Source organism: Ceratotherium simum, chromosome 2 (assembly GCF_057802395.1).
Source record: "Ceratotherium simum simum isolate JZ-2026a chromosome 2, ASM5780239v1, whole genome shotgun sequence".
Taxonomy (NCBI): domain Eukaryota; kingdom Metazoa; phylum Chordata; class Mammalia; order Perissodactyla; family Rhinocerotidae; genus Ceratotherium; species Ceratotherium simum.
This window is the reverse complement of record NC_141901.1, coordinates 7,666,369-7,692,220: the sequence shown is the minus strand read 5'-3', so window position 1 is coordinate 7,692,220 and position 25,852 is coordinate 7,666,369. Positions and strand designations below refer to the sequence as shown.

Below are 25,852 nucleotides of genomic sequence, written 5' to 3'. Positions count from 1 at the left end.
TTAATAAAACAATAGCAAAACAGCCAGAAGCAGCACTGGGAATGAAAGCATTTTGAGCAAATTGTAAAAGGGTTGGGGTCTCTGAACTTCACTGACAGCTCTTGCCTTGGTTGGCTTTACTGTCCTGTCCCGTTGGGTCAGGATGGCATTTCTGGCCCCATCCAACTTCCCTGGTCCCATCAGTCGAAACTAGTATGGGCTGCAAGGACCAAAGCACACCTCCAGGGCCAGCTGGGGATCAGTGAGGAAGAGCCATGGTATGTTAGGCTTGGCCTCTGTGAAAGAGCCCAGCTCACCCATGTATGTGACGTGATCTGTCTGCAAAGTCTGGCTCTGGCCAAACCTGACATAAGAAAAGAATATATTGGAATAAGTGTCACAGTTGCAAATATAAGCACATTTTCTATCTCAGAAAAGTAACATTTTAGTTAGCATCTCCAGTAATACCCACGTTCCTCTCTTTTTCTACAACATCGAATTTGTCATTTATTATTTGACTGTAAACGAGCTAAATAAGGTGGTTTTTTTTCCTCCTTCCTAATCTCTATCCAAGTTTGATATCACTGTGGACTTTTGCATCTGGCCACGTGGCCCTGAGTAAACTGACTCTAGAGTCTCAAGACGACTGATTAACTTATTTTACTCTTCAACACATGAGTATTCTTTATATGACCTTGCTTAGGATCTGCCTCAATGCTAGATTTTTACATCAATATGTTTAAAATTGGGTTTATGTATGGTTTGTTTTTTTTTTTTTTTGTGAGGAAGATCAGCCCTGAGCTAACATCCATGCCAATCCTCCTCTTTTTGCTGAGGAAGACTGGCCCTGAGCTAACATCTATTGCCAATCCTCCTCCTTTTTTTCCCCTTCTTCTCCCCAAAGCCCCAGTAGATAGTTGTATGTCGTAGTTGCACATCCTGCTAGTTGCTGTATGTGGGACGCTGCCTCAGCATGGCCGGACAAGTGGTGCGTTGGTGCGCCAGGGATCTGAACCCAGACTGCCAGTAGCAGAGCACTCGCACTTAACCGCTAAGCCACGGGGCCGGCTCCCTATGTATGGTTTTAATATTGCTGCAATTCACTAACATAAATTGCTTCGTTCTTCTAACTGGAGTGTGGCCTCATTTACTTTTAGGAACCCTGGAGAGCAGCCTATCATTTATGCAATGAGATTGATATTGAGGCCCCTCTCTTTCCTCCTCTTTATTCCTATTGGCCTCTAATATAAAGGGTAGTAAGTCGAGTGAGCTGCATGAATTGTTAGTGTATACAGGAGTGTGCACTTCATGTAGCTGTCCTGTGAACCGGATGAGGTGCAGGGGAGGTTTTGCTGAGTGTGGGGATTCCACGTCTTCTTTTTTCTAGGCCCTCAACCAGCGACTACCTTGGGGCATTCAATGAATGACATATTAGGGGCTTGAAAGAGGAAAGAAACTTCCTGTGCAGTCACATTCATCCAAATGTGATCCTTTATCTAATTATTTTTTCAACAAATTTTGATATGTAATTTGAAAGGATTTACTTTTATAGAAGTAGTTAACATGAAAAAAATTACATTTAAATATTTGATGTCTAGCCACTTAAATGACTTTCTCTAAATCCCGTTTATGGTGTAGTTAAAAACACGTGTTTGGATGAATCAGAAGTGAATACCCTCTTAGTAGAAAATACTAGGGCAAGTGAACTCAGTTAAATTCTTCTTCGGTTTCTTATTACACCACTGCCAGTGCTCAGTTTCCAGCTAGCTAATTTGCTGACAGACATGTGACTGATGGGAAAGGAGCTCTTGGGGAAAGCCTTAGAGTCGTTTCTCAACCTCAGCACTATTGACATTTTGAGCTGGATAATTCTTTGTTTAGGTGGACTGTCCTCTGCATTGTAGGATGTTTAGCAGTATCCCCAGTTTCTACCTATTAGATGCCTGTAGCATGTTCTCTTCACTTGCAATGACCAAAAACATCTTCAGACTTTGTCAAATGTCCCCTGGGGGCAAAATCACCCCTGTTTGGGAACCTTTGCTCTAGAATTATACCGGAAGTGTAATGACTTTACATTTCATACAAAAGTATAATGACGATTATTTGCCCATCTAATACTGACTGATTATAGCAAGTATTCCAAAAATGTGAACTTTGACTAGTGACAATATTATATAATATATTGTTTTCCTATATACAAAGGCGAATTTTAGGATTTGTGTCATTGGTAAGAACAATCTCTTACCACTTGAGTTTCTTCCCCATTTTCTCATCAATGTCATCCGTCATTTCACTTGTAGTTGGCAAGGTACATGAGTCTAGAAAGGAAATGAAGAGAGAAATATTGAAAAAGAGAAAGAAATCAGAAATATATAATGACACGACGAATTTCATTCCATATTTATCAACTGTATCCTTAAAAGTTTTGTATCAAGAGGAGCTGCCTTTGGTATCTTTAGTAGAATAACAATTTACAGAAACAAAGACCTGAGGAGTCGATAAATCTGCTCTGGGAATGGCAAAGCTGGCCTGCAATCAGAGAGTGACAGCAGAGAGGTTTATAGCTTCAAATCACCCAATGTCATATTTCTGCGACATTATGGAAGGCCTAATCCTCAACATGCCTCAGGTACACCTCATGCACGTAATAGCTTAACAGTTTCTTCATATATCTTTTCTGTAGCCTCTTATTAAGAAGTCTCTCAAGAAATAATCTGGTAGGGGGCTGCCCCCGTGGCTTAGCAGTTAAGTGCGCGCGCTCCGCTACTGGCGGCCCAGGTTCGGATCCCGGGCGCGCACTGATGCACCGCTTCTCTGGCCATATGCTGAGGCCGCGTCCCACGTACAGCAACTAGAAGGATGGGCAGGTATGACGTACAACTATCTAGAGGAGCTTTGGGGGGGGGGAAAGGAGGAGGACTGGCAATAGATGTTAGCTCAGAGCCGGTCTTCCTCAGCAAAAAGAGGAGGATTAGCATCGATGTTAGCTCAGGGCTGATCTTCCTCAGGAAAAAACCAAAAAAGTTGATATTGGAAATAGAGAAAACATTTAAAAAAAAAAAGGAATAATCTGGTAAAATAATTCACTCTAAGGTACATGGCAATTAAAATAAGACAATGGAAGGAAGCATAGGTTTTCCAGCATGAGCTTGCAGCCAGGGAGGATATTTTAAGGGGCAGTAGAAAATTTTAGTTTCTTGCAAATTTCACTACATCAGTGGACCGCTTATCTGAGTGCTGACAGTAGTTCATTTGCCTTTGTGACAATGACAGGAAATGATTATAACATTCCCAGTGCGCAAACACTTCCCAGTCATTGTTAGCATCCACCACAGCCTGGTAGTGCCCCGTGGTCAGGTGTTTGCTGGGCACCCACTAGAAAGTAAGGGACCAGAATTTTGGTCTGTTTTGCTGGATGTTGTGTCCCAAGAGTCAAGACAGAGTCTGGCACATAGTAGGTGACCAATAAATATTTGCTGAAATGAATAAATGATTCTATGTTTCATGTAAATTTCTTGGGTTTATGAACTGTATCCAATCTTCCCATGAAACCTCCAGTGCTTGGCACTGTTGTGCCTTTCAAGAGAAAAAGACAGTAGAAGTATTTTAGAGTGGAGCACGCTTATAAAAGATTTCATGACAGGGTTTATTTAAATAATTATCCTTTGTGGTACATTTGAAATAGAAGCTTGTTTATCCACAACATTTTTATAAAGCATACACACACTGTATGATTGTATATTTTCTTCATTACCTATAGTCTAGCTTTTTATGGACAGTATGTTAGGTAAGGTATATTTATATTGGCCAAGATTCTCGAACCCTTAGGTTTGAGATGCTTTCAGTAACAGTGATGATCAATATGATCAGAGTAAATTAAATCAACATATTTGAGACATTGCCTTTCTCTGTGTAATCCTCACATTCTTGACTTCCTCACATGAGCATACTGGTAGCCCCTGGAAACCATGGGGTCTAGATTGGCGGGAGGGGGAGAAGATTGTCAATAGAGTTGACATTGCTATTCTGACACAGGCTGACACCAATGAGGTCTCCAGCACGCCCCTAACACCCACCAGGGCCCTTCCAACCTTTGTAATGTACCTTGACATTGCAGTGACCCACTGCCGCTCTCTTGCTTAAAGCCTTGCAAAGTCCTCCCAATTCCCCTACAAGAAATCTAAGCTCCCTAACACAGCCTCCGTTCTCTGGAGTCCTCCATTTCTTTTCTTTTCTTTTTTTTTTTTTTGGTGAGGAAGATTAGCCCTAAGCTAACATCTGTGCCCATCTTCCTCTATTTTGTATGTGGGATGCTGCCACAGCATGGCTTGATGAGCAGTGTGTCAGTCCACTCCCGTGACTTGAAACGTCGAATGCTGGGCCGCTGAAGCGGAGTGTGTGAACTTAACCACTATGCCACTGGGCCGGACCCTGGGGTCCTCCATTTCTTGCCACATTCTGCCTCTGCTTTATATTCCCTGACACCAAAATGTTTCTGGTTCCTCACATGCTCCATGGTGTTCTTCACCTTTATGCCTTTCCTCATGCTGTTCTCTCTTCATGGAATAACTCACTGCCCAACTCCCCTCACCAGAACACCCTAAACCTTGCCGTATTGTGGTATTCTCCCACCCTATTTTAACCTCTGTTAGGTCGAGGAGCATGTTTGTCTTGTTTCCTTTATATTCCTAGCACTGAGCACAGTGCTTGGCATATGGTAGGTGCTGAATAAATGTTCGTTGCCTGAATGAATGAAAGACAGAATTGCCCACCTGCTTGCAAACAGTTTAGCAGCCCAGCAGGCCTGCAGGTCAGTTGTGGGGATGGCAGCCCCAAGGGACTGGACAAAGCCAATCACAGCCAAGGTTGGCTTCTCCGTCAGCCATCAGTGGGGGGGACGATGCCTTTGAACAAGGTGACCTCATTGTTTCTGCTTTTGATGATGGAGTCATCAAGGAAGGGGTAGGCATAATCATACCCTGTTGGAAAGATGATGGAGTCAATGGCCTCAAACATGGGCTGATCCTCAAACACGGCTGAAGTCTCTGTGAACTCCTTCACACTGAGCTTGAGGGACACGGTGCAACATAGGATGCAGGACGGGAGCTTGTCATTGAACACAGGGTCTTTCTTCAGGGCACTTTGCAGAAACAAGAGACAGAGGTACTTGCTGTAAAGTACCTCATTTCCAAGATATATCCACGACAGTCCATAGTGTTGAACCAAATTTGAGCAGTTAAACATCAGCATGAGGGGACTGGCCCAGTGGCACAGTGGTTAAGTTCGTGCGCTCCACTTTGGTGGCCCGGGTTTCGCAGGTTTGGATCCTGGGTGCAGACCTACACACCGCTTCTCAAGCCATGCTGTGGCAGGTATCTCACATATAAAGTAGAGGAAGATGGGCACGGACGTTAGCCCAGGGCCAATAATCCTCCACAAAAAAGAGGAGGATTGGCAACAGATTTCAGCTCAGGGCTAATCTTCCTCGCCAAAAAAAAAAAAAAAAAAATCAGCACAAAGACCACTGAACTCTTCTTTTGGGCAATTCTTTTCCTATTGCCTATAACAATCCTTAAAAATTTCCACCTAAGCTGTCTCTTTTGCCTCTTTGAAACCTGAAGATTTTCTTATGAGTACTTATACTTTTTGGAGACCCACCGAGTAGATGAGAAGAAAACTAATTCCTAGACATAATGAGGTGGTTGAGAGTGCTGACTCCAGAGCCAGCTGGGCCAAGTTTATAACCTCACTCTACTGTCTCTTACTAGCTGCTACTTCCCTGTATTTGTTTCCTTATGTGTAAAATGGGGATGATATAGAATCTACCTCATAGGATTGGTGTGAGAATTAAATGAACAATTATCTGTAAAGCAGTTAAAACAGTGCCTTATTATAAGTGAACCATCACTATAACTAAGGTCTCATCCTACATGAGGAAATCAGATTTGCTGTGGTAGGAGGTTTCATTGTCATGTTTGCTTTCCTTTCATCAGCTGTGGTCACAAAAGAAAGTCTAACAACTTTGATTCTGCACTTCCATTGCCAAAATTCGAGAAATGATGTGTTTTTTTTTGATAATATTCTTCATTTTGACTTGAGTTTCCTTCAGGGATTCTGGAATTTCCCCCAACTATCTCAAACACTAAGAAACTTGATAAATCATAGAATTTGTCTCTATACTTCTGCACTGTTCTTGACTTCTATAATTCTGCGACCTCTTCTTTTATCTCATAAGGTGGCCAAAAGTAGGGTACAGCAAAACCTGTTTTTCTCCCCACTACTCCTCCCCATTGAGGGAGGAGGGAGTGGTGTCATCAACACCTTAGGGTAATTGGAACCCTTTCCAGAAGGAAGCTTATTTCCTTTTTTATTTTATTTTTTGTGAGGAAGATCAGCCCTGAGCTAACATCCATGCCAATCCTCCTCTTTTTGCTGGGGAAGACTGGCCCTGGGCTAACATCCGTGCCCATCTTCCTCCACTTTATATGGGACGCCGCCACAGCATGGGCTGACAAGCAGTGCGTCGGTGCGCGCCCGGGATCCGAACCCTGGCCTCCGGCAGCAGGGCGTGCGCACTTAACTGCTACGCCACAGGGCCGGCCCAGGAAGCTTAGTTCTTAGAATGAATGGATTTCCAAAACTATGTTCTAATTGTCTAAAGGATGAAGCCAAAATACAGTTTGCAGTTACTCTTACGAGACAAAAAATCTTAACCAGCTCAAGCTTCGGAGCTTCTATTACATTAAACACAATTTTAAATGCATGAAATCAACTTTTTTTTTTTTTTTTTAGGGATATAGAGTTCTGCCAGACTAGGTGGGATAAGTGCTATGGAGTGAGGGTTTGGCTACTAAACCTGGTATTTGCTATGCCAATTTACAGTTATCTCTTACTTTTCCTTAACCTGTTTTCCAAGCACAATGAAGCACTTTGCTAGCATGGGCCAAAAGACGACATTTCTAGTGAATCGTTTCCTTCCTTACCCCACTTAAATATATTTTTTCGATTGATATACTGATTCTTCTACCTAGAATGTCTTTCTAATGAGTAGGTGTTGGGCTCTGTCTCTATAGGGAAGTAAATAAACAAATGTTATTAATTTTACAGGCTCCATCAGTTCTGTGACTCTCCATTGCCTTCATGCTCCATGCCTCCTGACTGTCCTGCAGAAATGTCAGCCCTTCCGTGGAGGAGGAGGTGTGCACTTTCATTTTGAGACTTTCTACTTGCTGAGACATGTTGATTAACACTTCTTTGTTAATTGTTCATTAGAAGCATATTCGAAAATTTGAGACTAATAAGAACCAGTATTTGTGAAGCTCTATAGCTTACAAAGTGATTCTTATATTTTTTATCTTATTGCATACCACAACAGTCTTGAGGAGTAGGTATTGTTATTGCTATCCCCATTTACCCATAAGCATGGACAAGATATTCCTCAGAAAAACAATTTATGAGGTGGCTCAACCCTCAAAATTCTATGCTATGGCTTGTAGGTAGCTACCATACATGAATCCTGCATATCAGGGTGATCTAGCTGCCTGCTCCATCCCCATTTTGTATTCTTCTATACTCCTTTCCCCACTAGACTAATTTCAATAAGTTTTTCATGCCTACTTGGTCTCTGGGTATATCATATTACCTATGCAGTTGTTGATTTAATCCCATCAGCCTTGATGAGACAACTAAGGTAAGACCTAGAGAGAAAGAGTTCAGCTCAAATGAGTACCCCACTCCTTTTTTTTTTTTTTTTGGCTGAGGAAGACTGGCCCTGGGCTAACATCCATGCCCATCTTCCTCCACTTTACATGGGACGCCGCCACAGCATAGCTTGCCAAGCAGTGTGTTGGTGCGCACCCGGGATCCGAACCGGCGAACCCCAGGCCTCCGCAGCGGGCCGGCCCCAGTACCCCACTCTTTTGAATGATAAAACATGTATTATTTGTAGTACCCATTTAAAGGCATCAGGCCATAGTTCTCATGCTTAAACCATGGGTTCATCTTCTTGACATATAACCAGCCAGAGATAAACAAAGGAAGGGTATTCCAGAGAAAAGATGCAAAGCAGGTAACATACAGCGTATCCTAAGGATAGCCATTATCCCAAACCCGACTCATGACCCAGGAACCACTTCTGGTGCTGATAGTGACTTCTGGGGAAGGAACATAGATTTCAAAATCAATCTGTAAGAAATAAGCAAATATGACACAATTATGGACATCTCCATACATTTCCCTCAATATCCAGGCAGGAGCACTTTTAAAGAGGTGGGTCAAGATGAATAGTCCACGATTGAAGCTAGGTAGAGGCAGAACTACTCCCTCTCTGCACCCCAGAAGGCTAGTGCATAGCTGCTGGAAGAAGGAGAACCTGACATCTTGAAACAAGAGGGCTGTGTAATCAACTGTAACTGACAGGTTTAATCTTCACACACTCATAGACCAAGATGGTAGGTCTGGTGGAGACCAGACAACCCAGTGAGCCTCAGCGGTGGTGGGTGGCAGTAGCTGCTGGGTTGGGTGGGGGAAATGTAGCTAAATCTCTAGCTGAAAGTAGGCTAAGGAGATGCCAAGGATTTAATTCTGTTCTCTGTACTCACTCTCCTTTCCTGTCCTCGCTACATATCCACCCCAGCACCTCTGTTGGGCATCCCAAACCAGGGCAGCTGCCTCAGCCCTGAGACGAGCCCGGCTGCTTGTCTATTGTACCACCTTTGTAATAACCCAAGGGAATTTGACTTTAAGAAAAATCCTTAGGTTTTATTTACATCCACTTAAGAATTTATTTATCAAGCACCTATTTCTTTAAAAATATGTTAAGTTTCTTCAGGGTCTACTGGTCATGTACAACGCAGCTTGGAGTCCTCTGGGAAGCCTTCCTTGGCTTCATTCAGGCCAAGTTAGTTTCTCTTTTCACGTGCTGCCACCGCCACACTTAATGTCACTAAAATCGCATGACCTCCTTTTGCCCTGGTCTGTGTACCTGTCATTCCACGTCCACCCGTTGCTGCTCCTTGAAGGCAGGAAGTAGTCCCACTTATTTCTGTGTTTATTTCTAGTCTGACATAGTTCTGACACATAAGTGTCAGATATTTGTTGAGTACTGGCTGTTGAATGGATAAACGAGAGTAAGAACCAAATCTTATGCATCTTCCAGAACTTCAGAGTAGCAAGCACAGTACCACTTGCATGGTAGGTGATAAGAAATACTGTTAGTCAGGTAGACCCTGACTAGCAAACAGTTTGCTTGAAGGTGATCAGAAGATAAAACAAAAAAAGCACACTTACATATATTTACACACATACACTTACCTCTGGTTCCAGCAGAATGTACTTCCTTACTGGCATGGGCCACATTACCTCGCTTCGTGGAGAGAATATCTCAAGTCCTCCTGGATTTAATGGACACACACAGTAGGTGGATGCCTTGTGGCATGACATAGCAAACACCCCGCTCAGTGCCTGGGCTGTTGATTTAATAGCACAGCTGTAGCCTAGGTTTGCTTCCCAAAATCTTTTACTTCATGTACCTGTGTAGCCAGATGATGAGCTTGACAGCAATGTCAGATCCTGAGCTCTCCAGGCCCATCACAAGGACCCTCTTCTCCTTGAAGGCTTCTGGGCCCTTATAGTTGTGGCTGTGGTGGTAGCGGCCTTGAAACTGGTGTAGACCTAAGTGGAACACAGGGCGTGGTTTCAGCTGATTTTCAGAAGAAATGCTGAAGACTCACTTTTTTTTTTTTTAAAGCTCCTGTTATCAGTCTTAATTTTTAAAAAAGTTCCCTAGTTGAAATGCATTTATCCTTGTAGTGGTTTTTGACACTAAACCTCCAAATAATTACTTTAGTATCTTAAAAAAAACCCTTAAGGGATGGGAACTCATATTTTGATAATAACAGCTAAAATTTATTGAGTATTTACTATGGGCTAGGCCTTCTGCTAAAGAGTGTACATGTTCTGGCCATATAGTCCTTTTTTTTTTTTTTTACAATTCAATGATTTTTAGTAAATTTATATGCAACCATCACCACAATCCAGCTTTAGAATATTTCCATCATCTTCCAAAATTCCCTGGAGCCCATTTGTAGTCAACTCCCTGCATAGTGCAAGGCTAAGAAGAAAAAGAAGGTGTTCCTGATAAGTCAGTCAGTGCCATTTTGAGGGGTGTGTGATGGACAGAATGAATGCTTGGGCAGTGAAGTTACCATGAACTAGGAGCATTGAAGGTTTCGTGATGGGGAATTACTTCTAATTCATAAGCAGCCCTGCAGGGCAAGACAAGAGTGGCTGAAACTTCATGGGACACAGATCATAATAATGAGAGCAAATATTTATGTGGTATGAATGCTGCTCCAGGGACTGTTCTAGCCAGTTATATAACAAACACAATAACCCTCTCAGGTAGTACCACTCCCATCCCACTTCACATATAAGGAAGCTGAGGCCCAGGCAGAGTAAACAAGCAGATAAGGGATTGAACTTGGATTTAAACCCAGGAAGTCTCATTTTAAAATCCACATGGTCACCAACTACTTTACACTTCCCGTCAGTGTCACCTGGGTTACAAAAGCTGACTAAATAAGAAGTAGACACTGTATAAGTTGGACTGGATTCAGTGACCCAGAATAAGCAGACCAGGAAAGAGGCACCCTGTGCAGTGCTAAAGCTGTCCGAACCGGTTGCACTATCTGTAACACAAATGGAGGTGTTGGTGTAAGGTAGAAAGTTTTGGTGAGAGTGAGAGGGAAGCAGTAACTGATGAGGAACTAGGCAAGCACACTCGTGACAGTCTGTGTCTGGGAACGAGTCTCCTCCGGCAGAGGCCCGGTTAGTCATTTAATCCTGATAACACTCTGAATGGCAGGTACTCATATTATCTATATTTTGAAAGACAAGGAAATTGAGACAAATAGGTCACGCGGCTTGTCACATGGTAAGGAACTGAGGAATGAGGAGTTGAGCCTGGGTGTTTTGAGCCTACACTCAGAACCCCTCAATATACTGCCTCTTATCATAATGGTTTCAATCTTCCATTCCCCCTGAATCTCTGCTCTTTTAATTATCTTGGCCTATGAACGTCATGCCTTGAGATGCGAACTCCAATATTTTTGAGTGGACATGTGATCCTGTTGTAGGGAAGGAAGGAAGGAAAGAAGGACGGAGAGAAGGAGAGAAGGAAGGAGGAAGGAAGGTTGCCTGTGTGTTGTATTTATTTGATGTTTGCCACTTTTGTATAGTAGTGGAGCATGCCACTACACACACACAGACACACACACACATACACTTACTGAGATTTCTAAAGTTAATTTGCAAAATGTGGATATAGATAAAATTTAAATACCCAGGTTTTCTATATGAGGACGTGTGTCTTTATCTGATCTCTGACTTGAAAGTCCTTAATTCTTTCAGTATAAGCATTCAGGAGACCAATTATTACTATATTTCACATGTCATCAGACTTAAAAATTTTGTTTTGAAATCTTTGGAACCTTCAGAATAATCATTATGGGGCCGGCCCCGTGGCTTAGCGGTTAAGTGCGCGCGCTCTGCTGCTGGTGGCCCGGGTTCGGATCCCGGGAGTGCACCAACGCACCGCTTCTCCAGCCACGCTGAGGCTGTGTCCTACATACAGCAACTAGAAGGATGTGCAGCTGTGACATACAACTATCTACTGGGGCTTTGGGGGGAAAAATAAATAAATAAAATTATAAAAAAAAATCATTATGTACAATCTATGGAAAGATCTATTTTAACCCTTGTTGTTTGTGTGTAAGTCCCCAGATTATTATATGTTTTCTAAACTTACCAGAAAAGGAATAAGTTGGTAGGATAGGGTATACATGATGTCCTGAATAAATCATTATAGCATCAAAAATAGTAGATTCCTGCTTCCCACCCTTTTCTGAAACAACTTCCAACTGGCCAGTGACTAAGAAGATGGGACATTTCTTTATACTAGAAACCAGGGTCTCAAAGAAAACCAGAAAGAAATTCCTTCTACTTACAATTCTAAGGGTTTTATTTTTTTCCTTGCAGTGTTTCTGGGGAAGAAATAACTGTTATGAGCTCTCTTGGTCATTGATACATTTATGGGAAGACATTAAAATAGGAGTCACAGTGAATCTTCAAATCTCACAAGGAAAATTACTGACTGGGGTATACTTACTTTTTTGACATCTAGTTGGTAGATTTGGGGTAAATTACATTGAGTATTCTTGTAAAAGGTGCCATGTCCTTTGTTTACTGCCAGCCTCCACTGACATTCATGGCTTCTTCCTCTCTGACCTCATCTTCTATTTACTCCATAAATATGGGAATGTCTCAGGGTTCAATCCTTGGTCTCTCCTTTGCAATGTATAGACACTCTCCCGTGGAAATATTAGTCACTTCCATAGCATGACTATTATGTAAATATATGTAAAATTATATTAGATTAAATATAATAAATAATAAAATAATAAATAAATTTTATTAAATATCATCCCAATTCATAATTTGGCTGATTATTTTTCTCACTACGTGTATGTACTATGCATTTAACAGTAATGAATTGAGGTTAAGAGTTCTAAACAAATGTAAAGTGTTATTGTTACTTACAGAGACAATGCCTCTATGCCATAACTCCTAAGGCTCCTAATCTAAGGAACTAAGTGGGTGAAGAATGAGGGCAGACTACATTAATCATTCATTTAAATTATTACTCTCTTCATAATGGCAGAATTTCTAACAAATGTCACATTTTCTTGTACCACAACTCATTGGCATTGAACCCACAGAAGTCTAAATATGGACTAGAGAATCTGGGATTCTTTCTAAAACATAAGAGCATGAGGGTAGAAAGTACACTATGATGGCATAGCCTTCTCCTGCTTTTTCTGTGGTATTTTAGAAGCTCTCAGAGACTAGTGGAGAACATGTTAGGGGAAAAAACCAATGCATGCATACTTTATAACATGAACCAACGTTTGATTGGCGAGGTGTCTAAACATGTGGCTCTGATTTCTATAATAGGGTGCTGTATCCTTGCTTCTCCTCTAACCCATACATATTGACACCAACAGCGCAAGTCATGAGGCCCTTACCTCAAACTGTATATGTCTTAAAAGATTCTTCTTTTGAGCAAATGTCTGTACGTATTCCCGGAATTTGCTGTGGTGCATGTGGTCGGGGTAGTCATCAGGATAAGGTAAGTCTGGAAAGCACATCATCTCTTTGGAAAAGTTGGTGAACACAGGCTGGTAAATGCTGGCTCTGCCTGCTTCCGCACGGTCCTAGGAAGAATAATAAAGCTTAAAAAGGAAGCGAAGAATGGTGTTCCCCTCAGTGAATATCCAATTCTCAGTTGACTGAACTCCTTTTAATATTTAAAAAAAATCCATGAAAAAAATCGACAGCTCTCTGTAAGATATGGAAAGGAGAACCTTAGCATAGCACCTGGCCAGAGCTGGCCATTCTCCACCTTAGTCCTCTTACACTAATTGCCCCCAGTTTAGTTCTGTGTTTATAGTCCTGCTGTCCTGATATGGTTCTGATCTCATACTCATGTTAAAAAAACACAACTAAAAGGTCCAAAGGAGCCTATTTGATTGGCTATATGGAGTTCAGCTAACTCTTCACTAACAACAGAACCCTCTATTGAAGTGGTTTCCCAACTTTGGCATCATCAGAATCACCTGAAGCCCTCCTTAGATCATAGATTTCTGGGCCTCACCCCCAGAATTTCTGATTCAGTGTGTCTGGGGTGAGGCCCAAGAATTTGAATTTCCAACAAGTTTCCAGGTGATGGTGATGCTGCTGGTCCAGGGAGCATACTTTGAGAACCACAGCTCTATTGTAAATGAATTCTGTGCTTGAGGAGTTCCTTCACTCACCAGTTACTGGTGTTCTCTCCTTATCAAAGAAACACAGGAAACCAGAAGCCTCAGAACTTGTGTTAAATCTTGGCACTTCATTTTAAAGCCACTGTATAATTGAAAAGTGGCTTCTTTTTGAGAAGTGGTTGAAAACTAAATTGAAAATAAATATTTCCTCTCTGTTGTAAGGACAGGATAAGAGTTCACACAATGTGCTGCCTTGAAAGTGCATTTAAAAGCTGGCAGCCACTGCTTCCCCAAATCCTGAAGGAACTCTAATGAAATGAAGGAAAAGGATGGAATGTCCTGTTGCTGCCGGATTCAAGACATCTATCTCCCTCCAGTCATGGAGGTCCAAATGACCTCTGGAAGATGGAGACAAAAAGTGTTGGAAAAGATTGAGAGGACTGTGTCTCGGGGGGCTGGCCGAGGCTTCAGGGTTTCACCTCAAGTTGAAATAAAACTTCTTCTACTCATGGTTGCTGTACTTCTCATAAATAGCTAAGCTCAGAGATTTTAACTTTTTTTAAGCCTCACATTGAAATTCTTGCTAAGGTCAGAAAAGAGGTGAGGCTTGTGCCTGGCAGGTTCTCAGGTTTGTTTTTCTTGTTCACCCACAGCCAGGACCTTTGTTGATGGCTGTGAGAAGGAGAGGTCAGAAGGTTTCTCAGCTGCCCATCGAAGGGAGAGAGGGCTGAGCTGTGGGCTGGGGACTGGTTACAAAAATGTAAGACTCTGCTTTGGGAAACAGAAGTGATAAGACATTGGATTATTTCCATCATTAATGAATCTCTGCTCTTTTGCCTTGACCCCAGCCAATCATAGCATGAGGAAAGAAGGTTATGTGCCCTAGAGCTCCTTGGAATATTTCCTAAAAGGCTGTTCTCCAAACAAAGGAAAACAGATGTATTATATAACAACAGACGATTGCTCTAGAGAGCTCGCATTTTCATTATTTCAATTTGTGGGGTGGTTTGAGCTGGTAAGAAGGAAATTAAGCTCAGACTCTGCCTCTGGCTGAGAGAGCTTGCCCTAGACCCAGGGACCCAAGCAGCTCTGGGCACATTATCGCCATCTGTCTTGGGTTACAACTGTGTCCAAGTCTCATCTTCCCCACTAGAACATAAGGAACTTGAGGGCAAGGTCAGAGGCTAATTCAAGAACGTTGTGCATGCATTACAGCAGTGTGCGGTGATCTTCTTTCATGTTCCATCTCTGCTTATCACTCCCATTTCTGCTTGTCTAAATATACCCTCAAGGTTGCCTCCTGCATCATGCCTTTCCTTGCCTTCCCTCTCCCCAGCTGGAAGTCATCTCTACCTCTCCCAAGCTTTGATTGTCTTTACTGCCCTCATCACATATTCACTCGCATTATGTTTATTCTAATACTTGTTTTCTCTCTGCTTTTAAAATGCTGGCTGCCTGTTGTACCTCTTATGTGCAGCTATACCTTATTTTGTACTGTGGGAGATCAGAATTGGCCACCTCAAAATATGTCTCTTTACCTTGATTATTTTCTCTGAAAGAAACTTTGACCGCTGTCCCCCCACTAACTGCCTAAAAGAATTTAACTTTGGTTATGGATAGACTGGGAGGTCCCTGCTAAGCCCATTCCAAGTAAAAGTAGAAGTTAACCTTTGTAAGAGACATTTACATTTATAAGGGAAATCTCCATTTGTAAAGATGTCTCCCTCTCTGTACCAGGAAGAAGGGGAGATGACTTTATCTCTAGAAACTCTTATCTGTGCGGAAAGCAACGACTTAATTCTTCATACTCTTTTTTATTTTTTGGTGGGGAAGATCAGCCCTGAGCTAACATCCATGCCAATCCTCCTCTTCTTGCTGAGGAAGACTGGCCCTGAGTTAACATCCGTGCCGATCTTCCTCCACTTTACGTGGGACACCGCCACAGCATGGCCTGACAAGCTGTGTATCGGTGCGCGTCCGGGATCCGAACCTGGGCCGCCAGTAGCGGAGCGCGCGCACTTAACCGCTACACCATGGAGCTGGCCCCTGCATACTCTTGTTTACTGTGCTTTCTGGTAATTTCCCCTAGCTCACTCCCCTCACCCCCAACATCCTCCTTTGTCTTTACCTGAATCTATTTAAAAAGAGGACATCTGCCATTTTGTCAAGATACTTAGTTACCCAGTGGGTCTCTCCCATGTATACATGTTAAAGCTTTGTTTGATTTTCTCCTGCTTCGGTCTCACATCAATTTAATTTGTAGCCCAGCCAGAAAGGACCCAGAGTGGGTAGAGGATAATCTTCCACACCTTCAGTACCCTATACAGAATGTCCTCAAATATGTATTTGTTGAAGGAATAAATGAATGAATGTGTGAAACAAAAGTCCAGGTAGTTCTGGTTCCATTGTTTTCCCTTTTGCAATCAAAACGATACTGATCTATTGTACACGGCTTATTGAGCAACCTCTTATTACAGCAGCATTGAAATCTTTTGAGGATGTGGGGCTGTCTATTGGAGTAGATGAAACTTGAAACATGCACACACTCAGCCTGCTAGTGTTCTCCAGTTGGTTTCTATTTTGCAGAAAAAACACACAGTGAAAAATTCAGAATTATCAGATTTCTCTCTTCCAGAATACCTTCTACCAAATAGGACTTGCAAGATGAAAGCTTACACAACATGTTTTTCAAAAATCTCTCTCTGAACACACATTGTACCAAGCAACTTTCTTAGAAAAGAAGGAAGTAGGTGGCTAAAGTTTAGAATATTTATATGTATATATTCCCACCGGGCCTTTGAGTATAATTCCGCTTACACACAATGACTTTATGGAAAAGAGACATCCCCTCTTACGGATAACTCAGAGTCTGAATTTGTATCTTACTGATCTATCATCTATTGCTTCCTTAAGTAAATTTCTGATGTGGCTGCACTGGCTAACTTACAGATCCTTGGATACACCATGTTCATTGCCTTCTGTGCCTTTCGTGGAGTGCTGGTCACCCCGACTTAGAAACCTCTCTCACCTGGTACTGGCATGCTGTTGGTGACTACATGTCTGTGGGGTACCATTCACAGACTGCAATGGGAATGGCACTCTGGAATTGCGTCACACAGTTGTCCTGTACTTTGTCTGAGAACATGGGTGAAGTCTCAGCTAAGTTCTATCCTTGCAGGAAGTTTCCCTTGAGCTGCTGACATATCTGCTAGCCCACCCTCTTCTAAATCTCACAGCACCTGTTCATTGAGTTGACAATCACCAAGGGCTACCTTGTTGTTGTAAAGTTCTGTAATCTCTTATTTGAAACTCTTAGGGACAGATATATTTTCGAATTTGCAGATTTTTGGATTTTTCTCTATAACACTCCTAGTGAGATCTGGGGCAGCACTCTATAATCAAATGCAGTAAAATTTCTCCAGCAAAACACAAAGTAGAACAAATAAAGACTATAAATAGCCTCATGTCGATTCAACTCATGTTTTCTGACCATATGACTTCAGGACAGGTTTTTCTATCAAATGAGTTTTTGTCCATTTTCTATCAAAGGACTGTGGATCTATATTACGGCTCGCCTCACCAAGTAGATTGGAAACCATTTATGTAGAATGATTATGTCACATATTCGTCATCCCGGTACCTAGCACAAAACTCTGCCAAAACAGATGCTCAAACAGCATTTAATTGCTGCTAATGAGACAATAGAGAACCATTTCATGATTTAGGCTAGCTGGTCATATCTCCCTGAACAAATGGAAATAAAGAAAATCAAATTCTTAAAAAAATAATTCTTGATTATTCCCTAATGGAAATGATATTATATCTCATATAATACTTTCAGAGTTATAGGAACCCCAATTTTTTTTAAAAAAGCTCTTGAGATAATATAAGTGTGTTCTATGTTAGCACTGATATACTCCATTAGAGCAGCCTATTGTCGCATGTTGGGCAATAACCGAGACCAGGACAGAATATGGTTACAAGGTGAATGATGTGATGTAATGTCTTCACACCAAATATGTATCATCTACATCCAGTCACAATGGCTGGAAATTCGGACAGAAAGGCTAGAAGTTTCCCCAAAAGTAGCTTTTGAGATTAAAAATTTTTTTTTCAATGAATATTTTCTGAGCATATTATTTCTCTAACAATGAGCCAGAACGGCAAAGATAATCATTTTTCTCTCCGGATTTGGAGTTGACAGAGTATTCAGTAATCACACACACAACACACACAATCATCATTTAAATAACTTATAATGTCTGCCCAATAGATGTGAGTTAGCACATTAGAGGTAACAATTTCCAACTTCTGTATTTGATAAATGAGCATTTGAGGTCCAGAAAGAAAAATGTGACTTGCTTAAAATCAATCTGCCCAGAAAACCTGAGAGTTGAGACCATCACTCAGAACTTCTGAGGCTAGTCTAGGCCCCTCCCCCACCTTCCCCCACCATGTTCCTAGAATTTAAGAGGAATAGGGATAGAATCCTTTCAGTTACATGGGGGAGGCAGTGGTGCATTTTTTCAGCTAATTGCTGACATTAGCAACCTTTACAGCCTGGAGATCTGGGCTCTGTCATGCAGGTGACAATGTTTAATGAGCTGGAGGAGTCCTTTTCAGGATAAGCCCTGCTAGTATGAAATAGTTTTGAGTGACTGGACATTAGTGCAATGGGAGAGATAAGACTTTACTTTCCTGATGTGGAGCTTTTGTGACCTACCTCCTGAGTTTGAATTAGAACTGATCAGATTTGATTTGCATTGGGACCAATCTCCCTACTATTGGTGTCCCAGAGATGTGCCACTCACCGAGAATTTCCACAGGCCTCTAATATCATTGCTCCTCTCAAAGCAGGTTGGCTCCAGCCCCTCTTCCAGACAGCACCGTACGGAGGCCAGGCCACTGATGCCAGCTCTGATGATGGCCACTCTTCCCCAGGGTCACCCGTAGGAGGGTCTGGAGAGAGCTTCTTCAGATGAGTGTTCCTGAATACTTGGGATTTTTCAGTAGAAATAAGCAGCCGAGGTTTATGTGTCGGGATCCTCACCTTAATACAAGGAGACACAGATGCACATTAACAGTTTATGCTCATTATTTTTAACACTTTTGTTATAGTAAGGTATGAAATCTGATTTTTCTCCTGGTTATTCAAGATGCCAAAAATAGCAGTCAGTGAATGCCAGAGCAGGAGGGACCTTGAAGTTCATCAATCCAATGCTCTCAATTGCAAATGAAGTAATTGTCACTCCAAGAAGATTAGAAATTACTTCTTCAGGGTCTCAGAGCTAACAAGTAAAGGAGTCAGAACTAGAACTCAAGACTTTTGCATGAAATCCACTGAAACAAATCACCCCTACTCACTTTGAAGGCTTGGCCGTAAGGGGCCTTACTCTTAACCAACTGCCTTCCTTTCCTCGGAGAACCAGCAGTTCTCTAAATGTAGAAGAGAATGGCTTTTAACAATGTCTTTTGATGTAAAAATTGGGGAAAGGGGAGGAGTTGTTATTCTTAAAGTAAAAATTCCTTTTTCCTTGTATTTTTCATGGTGTAGAGCCCTGGTAAAACCTGGAAGAGAAGGACGGAGTGTGATAAGGATAGCAGAACAGGGTAAGGGATGGGGGAGGAGGAAACGGATGGGGGAAGGGCAAGAATGGGGTCCCTGGTACCCTGGTCCCAAAAAATAAAACAGTAATTGATATGGTCACTGAAGCTGTTCAGTGAAACCCCTGGGATGTTAAAGGAACAATGGTCCTTTTATTTATTTTTGCTTTGGAGCTATAGAATATATAAACAAAGGCTATGCACCTGGACTATAATGACAGGTTTTGTTGTGCCAAAGTGGAAAAAAAAAATCTCAATTTTCTGTAAACTTAGAAGGCATGATTTGAGGAGCTGAGCTAACTGTTTGAGATGATGAGTTTGTAAAACTAGTGAACTCAAAGGACAAAACTGCGAAGTTGCTGAATTTTGTCTCTGGCTCCCTCTCACTTCTACCCACCCTTCCTGCTTCTACACCCCTCCTTCTCCCACTTCCTCCCTCCCTCCCTTCTTTCCACTTCCTTCAGAGCCTACCATATGTTATGCATTATAGTAGTCTCTTGGGGATTCAAGGATGAGAAGACACAGTGCTTTCCATCTAGAAGCATACAGTCTAATGGAGGGAGAGATGATCAATGTCACAATGGAAGTAGGATTCGGTGCAGTGCCAGCACTTAGGCAGGAACATCTAAGTCTGCCTGGGAGAAGAATGAGAGAGGCTTCAAGAGGAAGTGAGAAGGCAGCTGAGTCTTGAAGGAAGAATAGATGCTTGCTAGGTAGACAGTGGGCAAGGAACACATGATAGGCAGAGAGGAAAATATGTGCAAGTGCCCAGAAAAGTAAGAGAATATGACAGTGAGCTATAATTATTTCAGTGCCACTGAACCATAAGGTGATGAGAATAGCAGGAGGTGAATTAAATATGCAAGGACCAGATTATGAGGGATATTGAAGTGCCACACACATGGGGTTGGATGCCATCCTCTGGGTTATGGTGATCCATTCAAGAATTTTGAACAAGAAAGTGACATGATCAGAAAAGATCAGATTCACGTGGAAGCTAGAGTGGACAGTGACTAGACTCAGGGATACCAGAATCCAGGAGGTTATTTCAATAGTGTAGAACAGAGATACTGAGGACCTCAGTTAGAGCAGTGTCTGGGAATGGAGAATAGACTTTGGACATAAGGGATATTAAGAAATAGATGTTGCTGACTGATGATAGGCTTGATGCCTCAAAGAAGGTCCTTCCATCTTTAAGACTTTATGTTGTGATTTATATACACATGAGTCGTGATTTAGTATAGGAAGCAGAAACCATTCTATTTCATGAAGAAAAGGGTATAATACGGGAAATTAGGTGCTTGCAATCGGTGAAAGGGCTGAAGCAACAGAAGCCAGTGGGCTGCTATAGGCCTTGTAAGGTCACACCCCTAGTGCTGCCGTCCAAAGGGCAGGACACTGCTCTTGCCACCACAGGCATCTCCAAAGGTTGGGACCTGGAGTTTGGCTGACGTAAACTCACCTGTTGGAACACGTTTGCTGATCAACAGAGTCACTGAAATTCAGCCTCTGTTTCCCTTCCTTCCAAGCCCAGATGTCTAGCTCTCTGGAAAAACCAAAATTGCATCCAAGCCCTAACTGCAAGGAAGTCTTAGAAATGTGATTTTTAGCCTACCAGTGCTAGCGATGCAGGAGGGAACCCACAGGGGGAGAGACAATATACCAAGTGTTACTAGGCAGCGTCTAGCACAGTGGGTTACGTGCTATTAAATGGAAGCCACTCCTACATTCGTAGAATACCTAAACATATTCATATCCTTCTCTAAAAGTAATATAGTAAATACTCAGTGATTTATCCCTTTGGTTGTATATTTTGTGATATTTCTTGCAGGACTGCAGATCTCTCCTCTGTAAAATGAGCAAATTGAACTAGATAATTACTCAAGTCCTTTCAACATTCTGTAAATCTCTTAATTTACTGAGTAAACCTCAGTAAACATTTTCAAAGATAGAAAATATAAGCCAAAGGCAACGCAAATACATTTAAATTGCTTAAGAGCAATTTATTCTATGTATCCCTACTGTCAAAAATTTGATTTAATTTGGCTGCTCAGAGCACTTGTTAAATTGGAAGTTTCAGCTGACGCATAAGAGAGTCAAGAAAGTGGAGTTGGAGAGAGAATCTTTGAAGCAGATCTCTTTGGAAAGAGCAGCTAGTGTGCTGAGTGTTCCTTTCCCGTCAAAGAAATGGAAACAGAAGACCTGCTTCTCATGCAAGCATAGGAGGAGGGGATCAATCTCACCACTCAGAGAGCAGTTAGGGACCCCACGGACCTTTGTCTACCGAACTAGGAAAACTGGAGGATCCGATTTGGGCCGGCTGGCTGTGAAAGAGTGTTGCTTCTGTGTTGGGTTTGGCCTGTGTTCCCAGAGTTGGTTGAGACGAAGTGTGTGTAAGGGTTTCCTGAGGGCCAGATGTGAGCCACCCAAGAGAAAGCTAATATGGGATCATATTAGATTCTGTCCAGTAGGGCTAAGGAAATGTCTGCCAGAACAGGATCCATTCTTCCGGGTCAAGGGAACTACTAGGGAGAGACCACCACTGTTCTGGGGCCCCTGAAGTATAAGCCAAAACATCCATACAAGTAATAATTAGTTATGAACATCTATCAGGCCCAGAGACCTGGAAGCCAGAATATGACAATACCAATTAAGTAAAATCTCCCCTCCTCACTTTTTTTTTTTAACCTCTCTTTCCTTCCCCTCCTCCTTACCCTCTTCCTGACCTTCCTGAAAGAGTCAGAAACTTCCCCATCAGCGTTGTGGGGAGGAAGAGTGGAAACAAGGTGGTAAAGGAGTCAAGTTTCATGGCTCTGTTCCAGGACCTCAGGTTTCGCCTGGTAATAGGCCCAGCTGGAGGTACTAGAGAAAAGATTAGAATTTTAAATAAATAAAGTCCAAGGTTTTGATTATCACCTGAGAGACTGGATCTTCTATTTTCTGAATTGAGACTATATTTGTGACTTAACAAGACCTCAGAAGTGTCTATTAGGAAAGTCATGAGCTTGTGGGTCTTTTGCCTCTGAGTTCCCACAGCTTGCAGCATCTTTTAGAGAGATAAGAGGGAGTATTCTAGGTACTTAATCAGACAAGTGATAACGTCCCTGGGGTTACTTGATAGATTAAAGTGAACAAGACCAGGAAACAATGGGAGAACATTGTTCACAGTGTCTTGTTCTTTCTCAGACCCAGTGATTCTCTCCTTCAGGGCTGGCCCTGGGCATTATGGAGGACCCAGGAGGAGGAGATGTGTTAAGACCAGGGAGAAGGGTGGTCATTTCCAGGGCTCCTCCACCTGCCCATCAGCTGGGAGTCTACCTCCTTGTTGGCGTCCCAGGAATCCTTGTATGTAAAGTCCCACGCTGTTCTCTTGTAGCTCAGGGCTCTCCAGCTGAAACCTCTGGTTCACACTAGACTTTCCAACATCTGGATAAAGATCAGAATGAGATTAAGGAACATTTGTAGAGTACTGACAAATATTTAGAAAGTGTTTTCCATTTATTATCTTCCAGCAACCTTGTAAGATAATTGTTATCACGATCCCCAATTTACTAATGAAGGAACTAAGTTGTTCAAATTTGGTAAACCAGCAAAAATTTATGACTTGATGCTGTGTTTTTTCCAATATCCTATAAAATGAGAATAAGGAGAATACTCACTTTAGAGAGTACAGAAAAGATAATACTTCAGAGGGTTGTTTGACAAATATTAATTGGGCACTTACACTATGCCAGGCACTGTGTGAGGCACTGAGTTACAGCGACAATAAAGTGGACGGGGCACTGTCCCCTAGAAACACGTTGTTCTAGTGCAAACTCCAGGCTGCAGCGTGTAAAATGCTTCACCCTGTGCCTGCACTCAGGAAATGACAGGGTGGTGGGGACTAATAATAATAACCACTGTTGATTGTGCTGGCCATGCACTCACTGGGTGCCAGGCACTAGGCTAAGCACGCCAGATACATTATCTTCTCATTTATTTTCTTGAGGGCCTTAGGAGTCAAGTATTATTGTTTCTATTTTACAGATGAAAAATTGAGATTTAGGGAGGTTAACCTGCACAGCGTCACACAGCTAACACGAGTGGGGCTATGACGCCATGTCGTCTGCCCATGAATGATGTTGGGGGAAGAGGGAGAATCTCCCTCAGCCCTTTTCCTTAAGGTTCTTATGGCTGGCCAAATAATTAACAAGACAGGTTAGCAGGAGAAAATAATACCAAGTTTAATAACATGTATACATGGGAGAAACTCAGAAATGAGCAACTCATCCCTCTGTCTAAGCTGCTTGCTTAAGTATTGCAGCTAAAGGCGAGGAGCGTGTTGGGGGCAGGTAGTGGCCTGGGACTTCAGAGGGCAGGAAGACAATTCTTTTCAGGGTCATCTATAGATAATGTGGTCAGGGAGAGACAGAGTTTTTGATAAAAGAGGCTTGGTGGCTTTCCTATTGTAACCTCTATCCTACATTATCTTTACAGCCATCATGATAGAAGATCTGTTCCAGGAAGGAACCGCCATGTCAAATTCTTTAGGCAGTTAGTAGGGGAGGTCAAATGTCCTCAGAGAAAACAAGCAAGGTAAAGAGATAGATTTCAGGGTGGCCAAATCTTGATCTCCCACAATGAACATGCACAGAGTATTTATTCGGTGTCAGGCACTGCGTGGACCACATAGATGGGAGGAAGCCACATGCATTGCTGACTGTGATACAACTTTGGTGATGATAGCGCAATAACAGAAGCTTATAAAAGGGTCATTCCAACTCCAAAGAGTGCAGAGTTTACCTGTAGGAAGGGACTGGAGAAAGATTTGCAGTTGGGTCAATGTTTGAGTCGGGCCCTGAAGAATGGAAAAAAAGTGTGTCTACAGAGAGGGAGAAAACACTGTCAGCTCTGGGACCGCAGGAGAAAAGGCACACACCTGGGAGAGTACACAGAAGCGGGGTGTACCTCCCACCTGAACCTTTCAAAGCCATGTCCCAGGGAACCATGTCTCTTTGCAAGGGATCTGAAAAACAGTTACACTCAGTGGTTAAGACTAAGAAAGTGTTGATATGGCAATTCATGATGGGGGAATTTGGCTTTTAAGAGACAGCTCTGTTTTAAACCAAAGGAATATATTTCTAGTGGTGGAACTTCAACCATTATAGAATGGTCAGGTTGGTAGAGAGGACATGTTCCCACAAGTACAGTGGCCATGCATCCTGGTTTACTCCAGACAGTCTTGGAATATCAATTGTGCCAGCATCTTTATTAATAATGCCCTTTCTCACTCTCAGAAATGGGCTGATTTAATTGAAAAATGATATGATCACTAACTTATTATAAGAGATGCTCCTATCATGGTTCAGATTCCATTCCAGAGGCCCATTCAACCTCTAACAACCACTGCTGGCTTTCTTTCTGGTGGCTGCTGTCTTAGATTAGACATGTGGCATGCCAGGCTATTTTCCTGGAAACCTCTTACCCAGTAAGTGAAAAATAGTTAGTCTTCTGTAAGAGTCAATTTTATTTATTGAGAAGTTCTATTTTATAAGAAGACAAGTCTACCAAGGAGAACATTTTCCTAAATGATACTAGCACATCTTACTTTAAGTGTTTCCCCAAAGCTCTGACTTGGAGCAAATGTCTCCAATTGGGCTTGTTTCCCAGCATGTTTTGGGTTTGTATTCATGTTGGTGGTGATAACCTGTGGGTACTTTTTCCTGATAGTCCAGTTTCCACCAGACTCTCCAGATTTTTCTGACCTCCTGTTACTTTTCTTGTCAGTTTCACAGCATTCTAAACTATTCTTTTTACATCTTTGAGTATGAGAAATACACTTTTTGTTTTTATTGAGGTGTAATTGAGATATAATATTATATTAGTTTCAGGTGTACAATGTAATGATTTGATATTTGTATATATTGCAAAATGATCACCACAATAACTCTAGTTAACATCCTCACCACAGTTCCAAAAATTTTTTTTCTTGTGATGAGAACTAAGATTTACTTTCTTAGCAACTTTCAAATATGCAATACAGTATTATTAACTATAGTCACCATGCTGTACGTTACATCCCTAGGTCTTATACTTGTAACTGGAGATTTGTACCTTTTGACCCTCTTTGCCCATTTCACTCACTCCCCACATCCCTGCCTCTGGTAACTACCAATCTATTTTCTGTATCTATGAGCTTGTTTTTTGTTTTTTTTAGGTTCCACATATAGTATTTGTCTTTCTCTGACTTATTTCACTTAGCATAATGCCCTCAAAGTCCATCCACACTGTCACAAATAGCAAGATTTCATTCTTTTTTAAGACTGAATAATAGTCCATTGTATATATATACAAATATATACCACAATAAATAAATAAATAAATAAATAAATACATACATAAATATACATACACACCACATTTCTTTATCCATTAATCTGTCAGTGAATGCTTAGGTTGTTTCCATATCT

General features: G+C 41.9%; 1 protein-coding gene across 1 annotated transcript; it reads right to left on the bottom strand.

The window, feature by feature from the left end:
• LOC101396177 (putative dimethylaniline monooxygenase [N-oxide-forming] 6) lies at positions 1-25,517 on the bottom strand. The gene is given in 10 exon segments (XM_004425177.2): positions 1-343; positions 2,225-2,297; positions 4,756-4,864; positions 4,867-5,119; positions 7,931-8,163; positions 9,536-9,651; positions 11,786-11,948; positions 13,062-13,250; positions 18,611-18,729; positions 25,505-25,517. Coding segments are annotated over 10 exon segments (1,611 nt in total).
• Between the last annotated feature and the right edge of the window lie 335 nt (positions 25,518-25,852).